The following is a 20584-nucleotide window of genomic DNA, read 5'->3' as shown; positions in this document are numbered from 1 at the left end:
ACCTAGTAGGGAGACTTGGTGAGACCCCTGCACCTCAGGACCAGGATCACTTTAGGAGTAAGGTCTGGGAAAAGTTACCCTTGCCTGCATCTGTAGGAACTCTGTGAAGCAGAGGTGGTAAGCCTAGTGCTTTGGTCAGGGTACAGTAGATATTGGCCATTTTAGACTATCCATCATCCATCCTTCCCTCTAAAGTACATTACTCCCTTTTGGGAACCCCCACATCTCTGTGTTCTTTATGGAAGTAATTGCCCCCTGTCCCATGGAAGCCCAAAGCCATGACCTATCCTCTACCCAGTGAAGATTAGGATGGGGAGGAGGTTCAGAGAAAAACCAAGAGCAATAACCCATGAATCAGACCAGACCTGCCACTGATACCATTATGAGGTCTGTGCCCTTGCTCTCCTGGCCACCCCTAGGTGCCACCTGGGCTTCAAGCCAGGCCACCCAGGCAGATAAATGTCCCCTTCACTCTAGATCAGTCCTCCTTATCAAGAATCCAAACTGACAAAATAGGTTGATGCAGATTTCACAGTACAGAAGGAAATAAGTTTTTATGTAACTCTGAAATTCACTTGGCATTTCAGAAGTTCTTCAAGATCTTTCTGGTGGGTGAGTTACATTTTTATATTAATCTGAATATTGATTTCAAGAGTTATAGGCATGTGACTTCAAAACAGTGCCTATGAATTGAGTGCTACCGAAACCAAGATAGCATATTTTATTACATGTATATGTGCACATCTGAGTCCACTTGTGTTACTATGACAAAATACCTGAGATAATAAACCTTTAAAAGGAAATGTTGGCTTTGGCTCTTAAGTCTTGGAGGTTTCAGTCCAAGGTCAGTTGGCCCTGTTACTTTCAGGTCTGTGATGAGTCAGTGCATGATGGTAGAAACACCCTACACAAAGATAGCAAAAGAATGAAATTTATGGTGACTGGAAAGAAAGAGAGAGGGAGGAGGGGGGAAGAACACAGAAAAGAGACAGAGGTACCATAATCCCCTTTGAGAGCATAGCCCCAATGACCTACAACCTCCCAATAGACCCCCCCACATCTTTTTTAATAAAACACTTATTTATTTAAAAAATTGTGTGTGCGTGTGTGTGTGTGTGTGTGTGTGTGTGTGTGTGTAGTGCACATGTGACAGCCCTGCCTCCCATTATTGTAGGAGAGTGTTGACATAACAGATACATGAACCACTCTGCTCCTGGATTTATGTGATTTCTGAGGAATTGAATCAAGACTGGCAAGCTTTGCAAGCAAGAGGCTTTAAACCACTAACAATCTCCATAGCCCGAGACCTTACATCTTAACAGTTTCACTATATTCCACTAGTATCAAGCTGGGGACCAAGCCTTTACTCAACACATGAGCATCTTGGAGTCATTTAAGCTCATTTAACCATATACTTTACCACCATATAAAAAGCATAGATTAAAACATCACTTTGAAATCACGTTAATAATATACAATAAAAAATAACTCAGTATAGGTCCAACATTTTTTTAATTACTAAATTTACCATATGTGAAATATATCCTGATTGAAACAAGAATACAAAAACACAACTATATACCAACTTACACAACACTGGCTGCCCCAAAGCTTTCCTGGTTTCCTGGAGGTACTGGATAGATCATTCTTCACAGACATCAGGACCCAGAGGTTCAGGCTATTTGAATCCTGAACTTTTTAGCAGCTGTTTGAAGCCTTTATGCATTGGCAAATTGTAAAAATAAACAAGATATGGGAAGGCCAAAATGATGGAGATTGGATTCGGATCAACAGGCTAATGGTGCTTAGAGGAGATCATGACTATAAAGGGGCAACCCAGATAAATTTACTGAAAAGGATAAAGTTGTTCCATTGTCACTTATTGAGGTGAATAGACAACTCCATACATGTAATAAAATATAACTAGAGTTATCCCCTTGGTAATTGTGGTGATTTGAATGTAAAATGACCCCCAGTCTTGTGTGTTTGTGATTAAGCCTCATATTTAACAATCCTCAGTTGATGGAGCCTTTGGGAGCTGGAGCCTTGCTAGGGGATGTGGGCCTTGGGTGCTATAGCTCAGCCCTACCTGCTATACTAAGTTCACCCTTTCTTCTTTCTCCCTGCTGCTGTGGACAAGTGACACCCAGCTGTTTGCTCCTGCCAGGTTTTCCCTGCCATGGTGAAAGTCCCCCTCAAATTGTAAGCTGGAAATAAATCCTTTCCTTCCATGGGTTGTTTATTGTCAGATGTTTTGTCATAGCAGCAATAGGATAACTGTGGCAGGGGACTGGTGCTGTGAGGTGGGGGTGTTGCTGCTATAAACTGACCATGTCATATTTAGTCACTTTGGTTATTGTTTATTTTTATTTATTTAAGAATGACAGACACAGAGAGAGAGAGGCAGAGAGAGAGAGAAAGAATGGGTGCATCTTCCAGCCACTGCAAATGAACTCCAGATACATGCGCTACCTTGTGCATCTGGCTTATGTGGGTCCTGGGGAATCGAGCCTGGAACCAGGGTCCTTAGGCTTCACAAGCAAATGCTTACCCACTAAGCCATCTCTCCAGCCCCATATTTAGTCTTTTGAAACTGGTTTGTGGGAGTAATGTGGAAGATTTGGAACTTTTGTGCCAGACAAACTTATAATACTGTAAGTAGAACTTGAAGGGTCATTCTGGAGAGCTTGAAGGACCAAAATGGAGAGAGAAGTGTGGACTATGGAGGCTCACTTACAAGGTTTGAGAGTGGGAAAAGGTCTATATTAGGAACTGATCTAGGGACAGTTCGTGGGCCATTCTAGCAAACAGGCTGGTCATGTTCTGCCTATGTTTTGAGAATTTGAAAGTAATGGGCAGGTGTGTTTGGTAAAGGAAATTTCAAGACAAAAAAGCAGACAGTGTGTGGTTTGGCTTCTTATAAGTTTCAAGCCTTAGGACTAGAAACTTCAACTGCTTCACAGTGGCAATTGTTTGGGGGATTATTGCCATTAGGGGTGGACCAGTTCTGCTCTGAGTAATGGGAGGGATGCTGATTGTTTTGATGGGAGGAGGCCTGGACTAGGAGTGCTGGGGAAGTTTGCCACTCCTTGGGGACAGGCTTTATTCCCCTGAAAAAAACATACGCTTCTGAGCACTACCCACTGGTGCTGGCTTTGCAAGTATAGGGATAGAGGAGGTGGAAGGTCTTGGAGTACACTGCAGTTCCACGGAGTGCTGTGGCTGGCAGTGTGGGACAGGGGTGGGGTCCCTATGGAGATGTCCCTTGGGGCCATTGTGTAAAGCTGTGGGTGGGCCATGGGTTGCAGTGGAGATCCTAAGATTTTGGAGGTGACAGAACTGTGGGATGGTGGCAGCTAGGGAGGGCTGCTGGCTCAGGGTTCCAGATATGAAGTTACATGAATGGATGCTTACCCTCCTACCTTTTCCTTACTATATCCCTGTCAGGCACTGCCAGGCACAGGCTGGAGCCTTCAGGAGAGGGACCTGAGCTGCCAGGCATGGCTAAGGACCCCCGGGCTAAAGGAGGCCACTCCCTCTCCAAGCCCAGCACACCTAAATTTAGGCTTTCCCATAGTCCTGTGACCTTCGGCCAGTTGCCTAGGAAACACCTTATCAGCCAGGAGCCTTCACACAGCCCATCCCCCCGAGACCCTCTTCCTGCCACTAGATCACCTGACTCCCCTCGCCCCCTCCCCCATTGCCTAGCTGGAACAAATTTCCCCACATTAGGCATAGGCCAGTAACATTTAAACCCCCCAATCCCCTTAGGGTCCTCTTCCCACGTTCAACGGTTTATAATTCTATTTCCCTGACAATAAACAGAGGGCTGTTCACTGAGACTATCTCCCAAAAGTCTTTACTTTTACGTGCTCACCACCACTGCTGCCTAGGATGCCTTAGTGGACCATGGCCAGCCCAAGGACCCATTCCTCCTTTTTGGAATGGGAGTGTTTGCTCTGTACCATTGTGTGTTGAGTCTCAGATGAGCCTTTGAACTTTTAGGCGGCACTGGCACTGGCAAAGATATGGGAACTAAAATTGAACTGATTGCATTTTGCATCACGAGAGAGCTATGAGTCTATAGGTGTAAGGGTAGATGTAATGTGGTAGTTTGCATGTGAAATGTCCTCTATAGCCTCATGTTTGTGATTAAGCCTCAACACTAAATCACCAGCTTCTGGAGCCTTTGGGAAGTGAAGCCATACTGGAGGAGATATATTGCTGGGGCAGGCCGTGGGTGGTTATAGCTCAGTCCCATTTACTTCACCTATCTCACTCTCCCCCACTTCCTCTCTGCTTACGTGTCAAGATGTGATGCCTGACTGTCTACAAGTGCCATGCTTTTCTGGCCATGTTGAAACTTCCCCTTGAAGCTGTAAGCCAGAAATAAACCCTTTCCTTCCATAAGCTCATTCTGGTCAGGTTATTAGCCCCAGCAACAAGAGGCAACTGCTACAATATCCATGGAGTATTGGGTCTATGACCCCTCAAAATACCAAGATACCCAATATCTACCAAGTTGATGTTCTACACACACACACATAGATAGATAGATAGATAGATAGATAGATAGATAGATAGATAGAATTTGAATATAACCTATACATGTACTCCCATATACTTTAAATCATCACATTATTTGAAATGCCAATATAATGGAAATGAATACCACTATTACACTATATTGTTTAGGGAAAATAATCATAAGAAAAAATGTCTGTATATATTCAGTACCTGTATAATATTTTTCCCCAAACAGTTTTTAATCTATGATTGATTAAATCTATGAATGTAGAACCTGCAGATATGGGGGCTGTGTTAAAGCATACAAAAATGAGTGGTTCTGAATAATATTTGTAGTCTAGTTCATAAAGTTGGGTCTACTGACCTCCTGGCTCTGATAATGCACTAGACTTATAAGAGTTATAAAGAAACTAATTTGTCAAACTTTTGTGATTCTGGTTCTTGATCAATATATATATATATATATATATATATATATATATATATATATATAGAGAGAGAGAGAGAGAGAGAGAGAGAGAGAGAGAGAGAGAGAGAGAGAGAGAGAGAAGAGGGAAGAGAGAGAGAATTAAATTGGATGTTTAGACCAGCCTATAAATATTTTAGCCCCTAGTTTTGAAATTTTAATATTTATCAAGTTTCCCCATTGTTCTCACTGATTTGATAACATGTACAAGTAAATTATGAGACATTAAAAGAAAATAAACACCATAGGATCCATGGCTGCAGAGACTGCTCAATAGATAAAGTGCTTGCTACCTAACTCTGAGTACCTGAGTTCAGATCCCAGACCCCATGTAAAACCTGGAAACTGACAGAATTCTATAATCCTAATACACCTACAGCAAAAAGATCAATGGAGACAGGAGACTTCCTTTGAAGCTCATGAACAAATGGGAGCAATGAACAATGGGAGACGCTGCCTCAAACTAAGTGGTTAGTGAGGACTGACCTGAAAGTTGTCCTCTCATCTACACATAGACACCATAGCATGTGGGCACCCACCCATGAAAATACACACAAAGACAAGTAAATAATTAAAAATAAAACAGGACTCAATTCCCTTGAAAAAAAAATTTTTTTAATCACTAAAGTTGGGCTGGAGGGATGGCCTGCAAAACCTGGGACTAGGGTTCAATTACCCAGTGCCCCTGTGAAGCCATATGCACAGAGTGGCACACGCATTTGGAGTTAATCTGCAGTGGCTAGAGGCCCTGGCATGCCATTCCATCCCTCCCTCCCACCCTCTCTCTCCCCCTTTTTCTCTCACTCAAATAAATGAATAAGTAGAATATTTTTTTAAAAAATCACTGAAGTTGACTCAGCCCTCAGGTAAGTACTTGTCATGTGAAGAATGAGTCCGCCTGTTACCTAACATTAAAAAGATTTTACCTGCTTAGGAAGTATGCCACACATATCAGGGAGGTCACACAGGGACATTATATGTCCTCTGGGATCATGTAGCTAATTGTCAACTGAACTGTCCTATGGGGAGTAAATTATGTCCCATTAGAATTCACAGGTTCAAACTCTAACCCCAAATATGACTATATTCAGAGACAGGGCCTTAAAAGTGCAATTAAGGTTAAATATGTCATAAAGGTAGAACTTAATCCAGAATACCTGATGTCCTTGTAAGGTGAGGGACACAGACAACATGGGGTATGGCCCCAGGAAAGGGAGAAGACAGCTATATGGCAGCCATCTGCAAGCCAAGAAAAGAGGCCTCATCAGAAACGGAAGCTCCTGACACCTTGGTTTCAGACCATCAGCTTCCAGCATGGTGGGGTGTTAAGTTTCTGAAGCACTTGGTTATGGCAGCCTGAGAAAAGTATGAAAATCTGTACAGTGGAATGAGGTGGAAGAGGGAAAGACACTTGATTAGAACCAGCTGCTTCATCTTCCACAGGTGGCCGGTACCTAGTTACAATCAATGGCAGATACCTATTAAGAGAGTATTTCATATATTCAAAAGAAAATAGAAGCCTGTGCTTAGATGCATGCTGTTCACAGACACTGGTGCTCCTTCATCTGCTCTCCAACCTTCCTTCCTCTGATCAATAAGCAGTGGTACCTGTGCTTCTCAAGCCCTGAGGCAGATGCTAAAGGGCTTCTGTAAGTTCAAGGTGGAGCTCAGCTGTATAGAAAGAGCTTTCAGGGTAGGCAGGTAGCATGGGCTAGGACTAGATAAGGGGCAAGTGCTTCCTGAGGCCAAGCAAGGGATATAGAGGATCATGGAAGATCATGGAGCAGTACTCCAGGAAGAGCTATGAAGGCCATCAAAGGTCACTCACAAACATTGGAAGGAGGTGGCCTCTGAAGGGGACAACAGGATCATGGGCTGTTCCAACAATAGACTTCCTCAACATCTTTTACAGTTCCAACCAGACATGGGCCTGGCTCAACTACACAGAAAGCAAGACAAAGTTTACATTGTATTTATTGTTATTTATCTAGTAGGTCTATTAAGAGACCAGTCATCAGGAACAAAACATATGCATTGGCTGGTTTTTCATAGCTCATTATTTTATCTACTTAGCAGACTGATAAAAAAAAAAAAAAAGGTAAACTCCAACACATGAAATGAATGACAGATATCATTACACCAGATCTTGAAGAGCCTATAAATCACCTAATCCAAAACAATAATCTGGTGGGCTATGAAACCAACAATGGAGGCTAGTGAGTCACCCAGCTCTTCCATCATAGACAGAGCAAAGACCTGGCTTACCCACAGCACATTTGAATTTCAGTGTTATGTAAGATCTCAATCCTTCCCTATTTTCCTTCAGTTTTATTAAATATTGGCGGCTGGAGAGATGACTAAGAAGTTAAATGTGCTTGTTTGCAAACCCTGATGGTCCAGGTTCAATTCCCCACTACCTATGTAAAGCCAGAGGCACATAGTGGTGCATGTGTCTGGAGTTAAGTCTGCTGTGACAAGAAGCCCTGGTACACCCACTACCTCTCTCTCTCCATGCAAATAAACAGAACTTTAAAACTTGAAGTGTACAAGCACGATTCAGTTTTGTTTTGGGTAATGTGATATTTCGACCTCCTAGTGTGCAGAGGCCTGTGCTAGAGCAAACAAAACGGGAAATTCTCTGGGTGTTTCCACTACCTAAGCACTCCCTGTAGTTGAAGTAGGGCTTCTATCTGCAACCCATGAGAAGTAAAAGGCAAGCCAAGAATAACTGACAACAGGAGAGACAGGAAATAGTGAGTGAGGAGGAAAGTGCGAAGGAGAAGGAAGAGACTGCATATCCATCCTGCTCAGTACTGTTGGACTAGAGAACAACCAGCCTGTGTGATCAAGATGTTTAGAGACAAATGTCCCCCAACAGCAGACACCCTGGGGTATCCTGTTGCTCTTCTTCTTGTTTAACTTTATCTAGATGCCTTCTGCCCCAAGCAACTTCAAAACTTTCCAAGAAAAAATAAAAACAGAGTCAACCAAGTTTCAAGAAAAGAGGCAACAGAAAATACTGAACTTGCTTGAGGATATGGAGGTAGCTCCTTCAGACTAGAAAGCCCCATGGTATATCAGCCCCAAGAATCATTATTAGAACTGTAAACTTACCAACAGTATCACATGGTTCATCTTTGTGAACACAGAAATCTGTCCTAAAAAAAAATAAAAATAAAAAGACATGGTCAAGAATGGAAGAATCCCCTCCCACAAAGACTGCTGCTCTCAGAACTTACAACACAGAGCTCCATGGTGAATACCAGCAATCCCACTAAGCAGGGCCCTCAGCAGAGTGGGGTCGGGGAGGAGGGAAATGATGGTACCGACACATGATGTAGCCATACAAAGTTTCTACTTCATTTTTTAAAAAAAAGAGTAGAAGAAAATATCATGGGTAACCTTAATTAGCTATCCTAAGGATACTGCTTTAGTTGTCACAGAGCATAGTAGTATAGCCCTATTAACAGCATTTGCCAAAATAGCCCATTAATAATATTTACAAATGATAAGCCCAGTTACCCAGTGGAAGAAGCCCCACTTATGGCTGAGCTACTCCATACCTAATGTTGGAAGTTAATTCTTCCAATGGTTCTGGAAGATATTTATTAGGCATTGATCAGAGATAATTGCCATTCAATATCATCAAACTGTAGTGGTTTCTCCCAGCTATTTTATGTGAACAGCAGTAAGGACCATGAATTACATCTATGAGAAGGCGATAAAATCCATTAATAAAACTCATACTTTTAAAGATCCCCAAGACCCCCTAGGTGTGTTACTGAGGATGACTTAGAAAGCAAAGAATCTCAAAGCCAGAGCCAGCCTCCGTTCTGCGGCCCCATAGGCTCGGGCACCACTCATGGGGCAGTGACGGGTCAGGTCCTTCGTTTCCAACAGGGAGCATTCCCATGGCCAGTAGCCCACCCCAGAGCACTGGTGGGGTCAGCACTGGGTGCAGGCACTGGGTGAGGAGAGTGATGACTCACAGCAGTACCTCTGGAGCCTCCTGCCCTTCTTATGGGTCAGGTAGCTAATATCTGCTCACCTACAGCTCTGGAATCTGAATGAAACCAGAGTTGCGGATTGGAAAAGTGGGCTTCAAAGTTACGGCTGCTCATTTTCCTTTTTCTAAAATAAAATAAATCCAATAAGAAAGATAGGGCTGGCCAGACTAGGCTAAAACTAAGCAAAGCTGTGACAGTTAAGTGACAGCCCTGGTTGGGCCCTACTTAGCCTTCCCTATCCAAGATAACTTTGTCTGGCCCTCCAGCACTCACTGTCTTCTATGGTTCATGGGACTCGGGACACCATTCACTCTCAGGACAACATCAGTGTCTTTCTCCTGACCTCTTTTTTTTTTTATGAGAGAGAGGGAGGAAGGGAGGGAGAGAATTGATGTGCCAGGGCCTCCAAGCCACTACAGTCAAACTCCAGATGTGTAAACCATCTTGTGTGTCACCTTGTGCATCTGGCTTATATGAGATCTGGGGAGTCAAACATGGGTCCTTAGGCTTCACAGGCAAGCGCCTTAATCGCTAAGCTATCTTTCCAGCCCCGAGCTGATATTTATAGTTGTCTCTGTCTCTCATACACCTCAGTCTGCCCCAACCCAGTGTTCTCTGTGTGGACACATCCTGTGTGTCCCCAGCCCTGAGCCTACATCTACTTAGAGGCATAGGAGATTCCCCAGCCTGTTCACACCCACAGGATATAGATGAGGAGGTTTGGGTACAGGCTGATGGCTCACTGTCTCAAAGTCATCCCTCCCTCCAGTAAGCCAAGATGAGATGGTGGAATAGGTGGCAGGCATGGATGTGACAGCTAATTAGGTGTGACCAAAGAGAAAGCAGGGAGGAGCTCAGGGTCAATTGTATCAGCAACCCAAAAGGAGGTTGCCTCTGGAAATTTGTAAGCTTTTCATAAGAAATATGTATTGGTAATCAGTGGTCAATTTCTTTTTATTTTATCATTGACATAAACTGCACACATTTATTTACTATAAAATAAGGCTTTATTATATATTGTGAAATGATTAACACAAACTAATGAGTATATAACTCACCTTGGTTACTACTTTGTTTTAGTCTTGAGAATATTCAAAATCCATCTCATAGCTATCTTCAAGCACACAATACATCACTATTAACTGTACAACAGATTCTAGAACTCATTCCAAGTAGCCCATTTTAAAACTATTTTAACAATGGAGGGGAAGCCTTTAATACTTCCCACTCTTGAGGCTGGGGAGATTGCTCAGGGGTTATAAAGGCACTTGCTTACAAAGCATGCAAGCCCTGGTTTAGTTCCCCAGCCCATGTAAAGTGGTGCATGCATCTAGAATTCATTTGCAGCAGCAAGAGGTCCTGGCATGCCTATACTCCCTGCCTCTCTCTTGCTACAAATAAATAAATAAAGTATTTTTTTTTAATTTTATTTATTTATTTATTTGAGAGCGACAGACACAGAGAGAAAGACAGATAGAGGGAGAGGGAGAGAATGGGCGCGCCAGGGCTTCCAGCCTCTGAAAACGAACTCCAGACGCGTGCGCCCCCTTGTGCATCTGGCTAACGTGGGACCTGGGGAACCGAGCCTCGAACCGGGGTCCTTAGGCTTCACAGGCAAGCGCTTAACCGCTAAGCCATCTCTCCAGCCCAAATAAAGTATTTTTAAAGGACTCCCTACTCTTATTTTTTTTAAAAATAAATAAATCCTTAATCATCATGACTATACCCCCAAACCAGGATCTGTGAAAGCATGCCTGGTCTGACTCTGCTGCCACACTCCCTTTGAGGAGGCACTGAACAGGAAGCAGAGGAGCGAGGGTGAAGACTGACCCTGGGTCTCTGAGGGCCTGGCCAGAGTGGTGTCCCCACGCAGGGCTGTGGCCAGAACTGCCTGTTTGTTTGGGTGTCTCCCTAGTATTCTCCGCAAAAAGTGTACAGAAGAGAAATGCTGGGCGCCTGGCTTCCGAGGACAGACGCAGAGCCAAGGAGAAAGCCATACCAGATGCCGAGGCTGCGTTCTCTATGTGGCCCTACGCGGCCTCAAGCCCTAGTCTGTGTCATGGCCCAGACACACAGCGGCTGAGAAGCTGGCTTGCTCTGCTCCTGCTGGCCATGATGTCATGCTCACATCCTCTGGGTGGCCATCTGTTCAGGAGAACTGCTTTCCGGCTCAGCCAGAGCCCAGAAAGGGAAAGAGAAGAGAGACGTTTATACTGGCTTAGACACAAACCCAGGGCACATGCACAGACACTGTCCCCCAGCACCGGCTGGCCAGGGCAATCTCTTCTTCCACACCAGCAGAAAGAATGCCTCTCTAAAGCCGGGCGTGGTGGCGCACGCCTTTAATCCCAGCACTCGGGAGGCAGAGGTAGGAGGATCGCCGTGAGTTCAAGGCCACCCTGAGACTACAGAGTTAATTCCAGGTCAGCCTGAACCAGAGTGAGGCCCTACCTCGAAAAACCAAAAAAAAAAAAAAAAAAAAAGAATGCCTCTCTAGAACAGCCCTTATTTGCAACCATTTTTTCCTGCAAAAATATCAGCTTGCTATTATCCCCGCTCCAGGAGCTGTAGCCCTCTGCTTCCAACTATGCAGGGAGGTTTCTCAGCCAGCTCTGCTTCTGCCCACTCCAAAGCTGCCTCCCTGTCCTCACAGGCGGTCTCCAGGTTGTCATCTGCAAGGACCTAGGGAGCGTGGCCGTGAACTGAGCATGTTCAGCAGCTCCACAGAAGCAGGTGAGAAGGCTGGGGACTGCTTACGTAGCTCTGAGGTTACAGCACCAAATGGAAAAAGAAAGCTCACCGTGAGCTGGCTGCAGGGAATGGAGAACACAGGGGACAGACACAGCGTCTGCTGTCCAGAGATGGCAGCCTGCGGCCAAGAACCTTCCAGTTCCCAGCTCTCTCACTCAGGCTACGTGGTGTAGCTAGGATCCCTCCCCAAGTGCCTAGCTAGAAAAAAAATTAATTTTTTTGTTTTTTCTTTTAAGGCAGGGTCTCGCTGCACCCCAAGCTGACATGAAATTCACTAGGTAGTCTCAGGCTGGCCTTGAATTCACAATAATCCTCCCACCTCAGCCTCCTTAGTACTGGGAATTTTGTTACAAAAATTTTATTGTGATAAAATCTGTAGCATAAAATTTTCCATCTTAGGATTTGGGATGAAGCCTGACGGACGACTACTTGCTTAGTAAGCAATCCACCCTAGGTTCGGTCCTTAGTACCAGAAGAAGAAAAAAATTACCATCTTAGCCATTTGTAGGCTAAGTAGTATTAATTACATTCACATCACTATCATCCATCTCTAGATCTTTTTAATCTTCCTAAACTAAAACTCTGTCCCCATTAGACCCTAATTCCCCAGTGTGCCCTAGTCCTAACCCCCGGTAACCACCATTCCACTTCCTGTCTCCAGGCATTTCATGTACGTTAAATTTTGTAACTGTATTATTTCACTCAGCATAATTCCCTTAGGGTTCATCCATGTGGCAGCGTGTATCAGAACTTTTTTCATTGCAAGGCAGAGTAGTGTTCACTGTGTGAACATGCCACGTTTTTATTCATGCATCTTGGTGGTCTCTTGAGTTATTCCCACCTTTAAGATGTTGGAAGCAATGCTGCTGAGAACATCACAGTTAGAATCCCTGCGTGTAGTTATTTTGGATCAAAACACCTTGAGGATTTCTGGATTTTGTAAGATCTCTTCTATTGTGGAACCATTTTTACCCCCACGCATTGTGCACAAAGGTTGTGATTTCTCCACATCCTCCTACAAAGCCCAATGAAAATATTGTTTAGAGCTCCTCTGTAGGAAAAGCTTTTAGACTCAATTTAATTGTCATCAAAGAAATAAATCACACTAATTTATGATTATGCATAAACATGGCTCCTCAGGCCTCCTGCTTTCTCATCAAATGGAATGTCCTCTCAAAACATGACTCCTTATCCCTACCACTGCAATTCTTAGGGTAGTTTGTAGAAAGTCCCGAAGGCCCCAAATTACATTTCTAAGTGTTTTGAGTGGTAGCCTCTGGCTAGTGAGGACAGGCATCCAGTGCTCCCAGGGAAGGGATACCTGGCAGTTCCCAGCAAGTCCAGATCCCAAGCACAATTGAGGTCACATGGTTGGTCCTTTATGCTAAGTACGGCTTCACATGCAATAGCTTAATTAATGCTCGACCCTCAGAGGTGAATCCTATCAAGAATCCCCATTTGACTAATGAAAAAAACAAAAACCGGGCTAGTAGACATAAGTGTAATCCGCAAGTTTGAATTCCTAACACAGCCTAAAAGGGGGGATGACTTTTCCCTCTTATACATCAGCTACAAGTTGGCTCCACCTTTACCTGGTCACAAATACAGCAGCATCCACAGGAGGTGTGTCATCCTTCCCTCCTGGCACCTGGTTGTTGCCAAGGTAGCGGGCACCTCCATACTCCTCATTCTGCCAGTGACAGAAGCTCTCCAGGGACCGCTCACCATGGTGCCCAATGGACAGCTTGGCCTGAAAGAAAATTAGGGGAATGGTCAGAGACATGAGCAACTAGTGGATGTTAAAGTGATAACAAGGATAGTGTCCAGTGACTCACTGCCCCCAGATAAAGGTCTAGCATGAGAGGACATGACAGAGGCCTCAAGAGAGACCCATCAGGGATTTTCTGAGTTTAAATGAAGCCGTTCTTTAAAGAAATAAAAGCTACTCGGGGAAAGAATGGTCTACAAAATTACGTCACACTCCCTGGATTTCACACTGACTGCTTGACCCTACAGAGAGCATTGACTTATGGGGATGCACTCAACAGAAGGAATATTTTAAAAATGCTATACTGAGGCCAACTGGGGCAGAAACACCAGGAGGGAGGTCACATTTCCAAGATGTCTTTAATCTTTGTACATGTCTGAAAGTTGTTCAAGCAACAGAGGGAGATGCTCACAACTCAGGATTCCCCTGAGATTCTAAGCAACCCACAGGCCCACCACAGTTTCAGCTCTGACTCAGACTAACTCTTCTGTTACACAGGAAATCCAGGAGGATACACAATCCAGATGGCTACCAAGAGTCTTCCTCATCCCTCAACACCAAAGGGAAGCTTCAAATACTGTTAGGTTCTCTGCATGCTCTGAAAGGCACCCTCAAGGACTTACAGGGCGCTGTCGTAGCAGGACAAGCTTGGTAACTTGAATGTTAATTTTAATTCCAAGGCTCTGGTGTTGAAACATGTTGTATACCTATCAAGAGGAAAAAAGAAATAAAGAAGTAAGTATAAGGCAGAAAAGACAGCTCAGTCATTAAAGGTATTTGCTTGCAAAGCCTTATGGCCTGGGTTCAATTCCCCAGTACCCACATAAAGCCAGATGCACAAAGTGATGCATGAATCTGGAGTTCATTTTCAGTACAAGAGGCTCTGCTGTGCATATTCTCATTTTCTATTGATCATTCTCTCTCTCTACATGCAAATAAATAAGTAAAATTACATATATATCTATATCTACATCTATATCTTTTTAAAAATATAGTGGAATTCTGAATGGATACTTGGAGCCAAGAAAAAAGATTAAAAACTAAGGGAATCTAAACAAAATATGGACATAGATTTCAGCAACATATCAATATTGACCCACTGATTGTAACAAACATACGGTATTAATGTAAGACATTAAGAACAGGGGAAACAATGTGAACTCTCTGCACTATCTGATCAACTATACTGTAAATCTAAAACTACTCTAAAATACAAAGTCTGCTAATAAAAAGGAATCACTTTAAAAGACAGCTTAGAATTTAGTATTAGAAATGGTTGAGATGGGGAGGTAATATGATGGAGAATGGAATTTCAAAGGGGAAAGTGGGGTAGGGGAGAGAGGGTATTACCATGGGATTTTTTTTTATAATCATGGAAAATGTTAATAAAAATTAAAAAAAAAACACCAAACAAACAACAACAGTAACAAAAAAGAATTTAGTATTAGAAAAACTAAAATTTAACAATTATATGTAATTCAAATTTCAATGTCCATAAAGTCTAAAAGAACAAAAGTATATGCATATGTGAAATACGTAACTCAGATTTTATTAAGGTTTTTCTGAGCTAGATGATAAGACTGTATTGATGAGCATGTCATATACTGCAGTCACAGGGCACTGAGAAATCCAGCTGGACCTGAGCTGGAAGCCTCCTCCCTGCTAGCTAGCTCTTATAGTTCTTTGAAAGTGCTATGCAGCTGCTGGGGAAGAAAAGTCAACAGTCTTACCCTGTGGTGGATCTGCCCTGTGTGCTTCACATCCAACCAGCCAGGCAAGATGCGCCCACCAGTGCAATAGTGGCATGATTGTTATGAGGGTAACCAACTGTTCTCTGGTTATGAAGCCTGCTTCGTGGAAGGAAATTCATGCCTGGTATTAAAAACCTGGCCAAAAGCCTATGGTTGGAAGATCACAGACCTTTTGGGGCAAGCTATTACTGTTGTCTACTAAGCAGATATTTTGTGCTCAACAACTTGTCATCTAAATATTTATATGATATTTATTCCCATAGATTAGCGTTCTCACCTTTGGCCAAAGAAGCTTATTTCTGCAGATGGCAGTGATCACTGGGGAAATTCAAAACTTGTTCAAGGGGCTTGGGGAAGTGGCTCAGCAGATAAAGACACTTGTTTGCAAAGCCTGCCAGCCCTGATTAAGTTCCCCAGCCACCCACAACAAGCCACAAGGATATTTGTTTGCAGTGACGGAGACCCTAGCACACCCATAAACACACACACACACAATTTTAAAAACTCATCAATGTCCTGGGAATAAGTGACTGCTGAGTGTTCGATGCTAAATAAGACATCTCTATCATGCCCTCCAAGGCTCAGGGAACATAGCAGAAAAGTAGGTGGAAAAAATTTAAAAGCCAGAGGATAGAGAGGAGTACTTTGGAATGCTGTCTTCGGACAAGGAGTGGCTGATATGATACAGTCAGATCTCACAGGGGATGTTGTTACCTGCATAACATTGGGTCCATCAACATTTTGACATGGAGAATGGGGGGAGGGGAATACATCAAAATCAAAGTGGAACTAGTTGGAAAGAACAAAGTGTTCATTGGAAGAGGTGAGAACAGAAGAACAAAAGAAAGAAATGGGAGGGGCTTATGATAAAAATGCATTATGTTCAGTTATGAAAACTGTCGATCAAAAATGTCTTAAAAGAAGGTTTTCTACATCTTAAAAAATTACTTACTGAAAAGAGAATTCCACTGCCTGCACCAGAAGTATATAATAGAAAACTTTGGCATCACACACATAGGCATAGATACATATACACAAAGAGAACTGGAAACCAGTTGGTCTTTTAGAAATGTACAGGATAGGTGATTTTTAACCAAAGAAATGGATATTTGGTGATTCTGGCAGGAAAGTCAAGATTCCAATCCTTCCAAGCCTTCATGCAGAGAGAGCTGATAGAGAAGAAGAGACAAATGCCAGGCATGTGTCAGCCTGTGTCATCTGTAGCTCTCACAACTACCCATCATGCTTGGCATCTGTCCCACCCCTGCTGGGTGGGCTCATAGAGGTGAAGCCTCCTGTTGGAAACTCAGCCAGTCAGCAACGCCATGATTCAAAGCCACTCATCTGTCTCCTTCCGTTTCCCTGAGGCCCTCATTCTAACCAAAGGCTGCCAGTGACATAACTATTCATATCAGAAAAGGAGTGTCTTTCTCAATTTTGCCCCTGTAGTCATTTGAGCATTACCCGAGTGTCTGGATCTAAAGGCCTGGCCCCCCCCTGGTGGCACAATGGGAGGAGCTGTGCTCTCCTAGGATGAGGGTCCTAGTGAGGGGTCCCAAGCACTGGAAGGAGGCTGTGAGTGCCTGGTCTTGCTCACTGTCTCTGACCTTTGACATGTGTTCTCACTGTTGCCATCTGGTACCTTCACCAGAGTCTAAAGCAAGAGGTCTTCTAGTGCCTGGACTTGATCTGCCAAAACTATGAGTTCACAAACTTCTCTCTCTCTAATTTACTTACCTCTGAGATTTCATTGTATTAACTGACTGAGGTGCTTCTTCTTGACAGACTGATTACAAGGACCTCAGTATGAAAAGGTCCTAGGAAAGTATTCTAAGGACGAGCTAAAGGAGAAATCAGAGAAGGCCGAGTAATCCAAGCTGACCTGAACAAAGCCAGCCCATCGGACGCGAGAACCCCCAGGTCACCCTGAGTTGCTTTTCAGTAAGACTCCTCAGAGAAAGAGGTTTGGTGGGAAGGTGATGTGGCAGGCACAGGGGTGAGAACCATTTGAATATCCTACTTGGTTTTAACTCATAGATAGAATCCAGAACATGGGGGTAATGTGGGGTGGGGTTTCTACCAAGAATATTACAACTCTCCTCTCGGGTGCGGTATTCCCACGCTCAGCCCCTCAGCATCAGAGAAAGCGATGGCCACTGCAAGGCAGCCAGGCATGGTCAGCTGGGGCCGAGTCCGGCTGGCCATCAATGCAGCCCCTTAGCCTGCGGGACCGGCAAGTGCAGCGCACAGGCATCTGTGGGGCAGAACAGGCTGCGTCTCAGGCTGGACCTTACTCACGGAAAGCTGTTATTACAATTAAATGTGATCTGCGTCAGTTAGTATTCTTTCCCACAAGAAAAAAATGAAACATATTCACTCACTCTTTTCTTACCCCCCACACACAAAAATTCCCTGTGCCAAAATGTAAAAAAACTGTTTTTTATTTATTTATTTTTTTTTTTGGCTGGACTATCCATAGGCCAATGCTGAATTCAGTTCTTCATTATCTATGCCCAGCTCTGGGGGAAAAAAGGGAGCACGGAACTTTTTCTCTTGTTTGGATATTTCGAGAATCACCCAATGGCTCTAAATCAAAACATAGCTTTCTGCCGGACAGACGTGGTGGCGCACGCTTTTAATCCCAGCACTCAGGAGGCAGAGGTAGGAGAATCGTTGTGAGTCCCACGCCACCCTGAGATTACCTAGTGAAATCCAGGTCAGCCTGAGCTACAGTGAGACCCTACCTCGATAAACCAACACAAAAAAACAAAAAAAATAAAGAAAAAACACAGCTTTCTGAAACATCAAGTGTAAGGATTGAGCCTAAACTGGTATACTTCAGTTCCAAACATGCAAATTCAGAAGAATGAAAGCGTGAAGTGATAAAGGAGAAAATTCAATTGCACAGGTTTGGGTTATGAGGGGCAATATATAAGCAATGCATGCGGGCTGGGCAAGTGGTTCACTGGGAGAGCATTACACAGCATGCAGGAGGCCCTGGCTTCCAACTCCAACACCAAAATAAAAAATAAATAAAAATAAATTGAAAAAATCAATTCATGAGAGCTGGAGGAGAACGGATCAGTCAGTGAAGCACTTGCTGTACAACGGGGAGAACCCGTTTGGATCCCATGTGGTGTGGCTGCTTGTAATCCTAGTGCTGAGGATGAGCCAAAGTGGTGAGCTCTGGATTCCGCTTTTCTCAATGAACAAGGCGGACAGAGATAGACGGGAGCACCTGACATGGATCTGTTGCCTGTACATGTGTGCGTACAGATACACACACACGTATACCTGAACATGAAAATGAACATTCATACACACATGCATGCCACACACATACATATGCAAACTTTTAATTCATGAGGCCAGGTGTGGTGGCACACACCTTTAATCCCAGCACTCAAGAGGCAGAGGTAGAAGGATCGCCATGAGTTTGAGGCCACCCTGAGACTTAACAGTGAACTCCAGGTCAGTCTGAGAGACAGCGAGACCCTACCTTGGGAAAAATAAATAAATAAAACAAAATTTAACTCATGAATGAACGAATTAAAGTAATAATGTGGCAAAGCATTTCCCAGTGGGATTCTGATCTGCGGCATAAAAGGAATAAAGAGCTTGTGGAGAATGACTACAAGTGTCAGGGCCAGAGATGCCCCATGATAGAATCACCCACTGGCACCCTGTCAGACAGAGAACATTCGGAACCACGTGGATTCCATACCCCAAGGCTCACTTGCTTCTCTTGGAACAAATGCACAAAAGAGGATATGAAATAGAAGAAGAAAACAGCGTAGTGCTCCAGGGGCTGGGGAGATGGTGAAACAGGGAGCTGTTTAGTGGGTGGAGAGAGTCAGTTCTGCAAGAGGAAACAGCACTAGACACTGGTTGGACAACGAGGTGAATACACCAAACATCACTGAGCTGTATGATGGAGAAAGGCTTAAACGGGCAGGGCAGATGGCCTGGCAGTTGAAGGCTCTTCTTGCAAGCCTGCGGGCCAGATGCAAAGTTTGCTGAATACAAAGAGGTATATGTATCTGTGACCCACAGCATGCCTAGGGCAACAGGAGACAAAGCCAGGAGAATCTGGGAGCTTGTGTACCACTGGTGAACTCTAAGTGGCAAAAACAAAACAGGAGAGACCCTATCTCAATCAAAAAGTAGAAGGACATGAAAGACACCCCAAAGTTGTCCTCAGAGCTCCACATGAGTGCCGTGTGACCATCCGTATGCCTGTCCATATCTATACACATCATATACATCCACATGTAATAACTAATAATAATAATGATGATAATGGGCAGAGAACATAGGCAATTTATGTGTCTTCTGTCACAATTCAAAATTTTAATTGTGTTAAAGCCTTGTATCCTAAATACCAATGTCTAATATGCCCAAAGAAAGGCAAATCATTATGATCCAGAACAGTTCTCAGAGTCTGACCACCACCACAAGGAACTTTGTCAGCTCCTGTGTGCTAACCACTCCGCAAAGCTCTGCAGGACACGCAGGATCTCCCTCCCAGGGCCTCTGCCAGGCCAGGAAAGCCAGATGAATATTGGATAGTCACAAACACAAGGTGCAAGCCTTGGAGATATCTGGCCAAGCCACCCTGTCTCTTTCCCATGGAAACTCATGCTCAGGAGAAGCCTTGCAGGCAGCAGCTGCATGATGCTCAGGGAGACACCTGGCTGGGCATGGAGCAGTACAGCCAACTGTCTGGAAATTCCATCTCTGGTGTCCAGCTCTGGCTGTGTCCCAGCAAGTGTTCCAAGTCCTGGCTGCCTTTTTCACATTTCCTTGGCAGCCTGGTGGCCAAGCAGGTAGACTCACTGCCAATAGCACACTATGGCTGTCCCAGATAGGCAACTTGGGGACACAGAGGGGGATGGGAGTGACAATGACCAGAGAAGCAGCACTAGGTGGGAGAGCACTGTTCACCACACCCTTCAGGAGTCTCACGAGGTCATCACTTAGGTGGGTGACCTAAAGTCTGTCTGGAACTAGACAGGAACGCCAAGGTCCCATACAGCACCAGACAGATCCCCCAAAAGGAGGGGCCTGCATTTTCTAACACAGTACTTCTAAGGGGGTCTTGCACACAAGTTAGAAATGTATACAGCAGGTTCTTGGACTCAGACTGGGGGTGGCGGCCACCTGTGTTGCAAGAGTCCGTGGGGCTCCTGACATCCACTGGGGTATGATAACGTGTGACTGCCCTAACACTGGGCTAATCTCAGGGGTGACCAGAGAGACTTGTTGTCTGCTTCCTACGGTAGTAGAATAGAACCAATGTCCCTTTTCCTCCTTA

At 44.2% G+C, this 20584-nt stretch overlaps 1 protein-coding gene across 2 annotated transcripts in view; it reads right to left on the bottom strand.

Moving 5' to 3' along the window:
• The window catches only part of Adamts17 (ADAM metallopeptidase with thrombospondin type 1 motif 17), a 335608-nt gene that overhangs the window by 256327 nt on the left and 58697 nt on the right, over positions 1–20584 (bottom strand). For both annotated transcript variants that reach the window (XM_045144992.1, XM_045144993.1), the window contains exons 5-7: positions 14143–14226; positions 13344–13501; positions 8108–8151 (exon numbers count right to left, since the gene is read on the bottom strand). In XM_045144992.1, the coding sequence (XP_045000927.1) occupies positions 8108–8151; positions 13344–13501; positions 14143–14226 (286 nt within the window). The remainder of the gene's footprint in view (positions 1–8107; positions 8152–13343; positions 13502–14142; positions 14227–20584) is intronic.

The sequence above is a fragment of the Jaculus jaculus genome, chromosome 3 (genome assembly GCF_020740685.1).
Source record: "Jaculus jaculus isolate mJacJac1 chromosome 3, mJacJac1.mat.Y.cur, whole genome shotgun sequence".
Taxonomy (NCBI): Eukaryota; Metazoa; Chordata; class Mammalia; order Rodentia; family Dipodidae; genus Jaculus; species Jaculus jaculus.
This window is presented reverse-complemented; position numbering and strand designations above follow the sequence as displayed.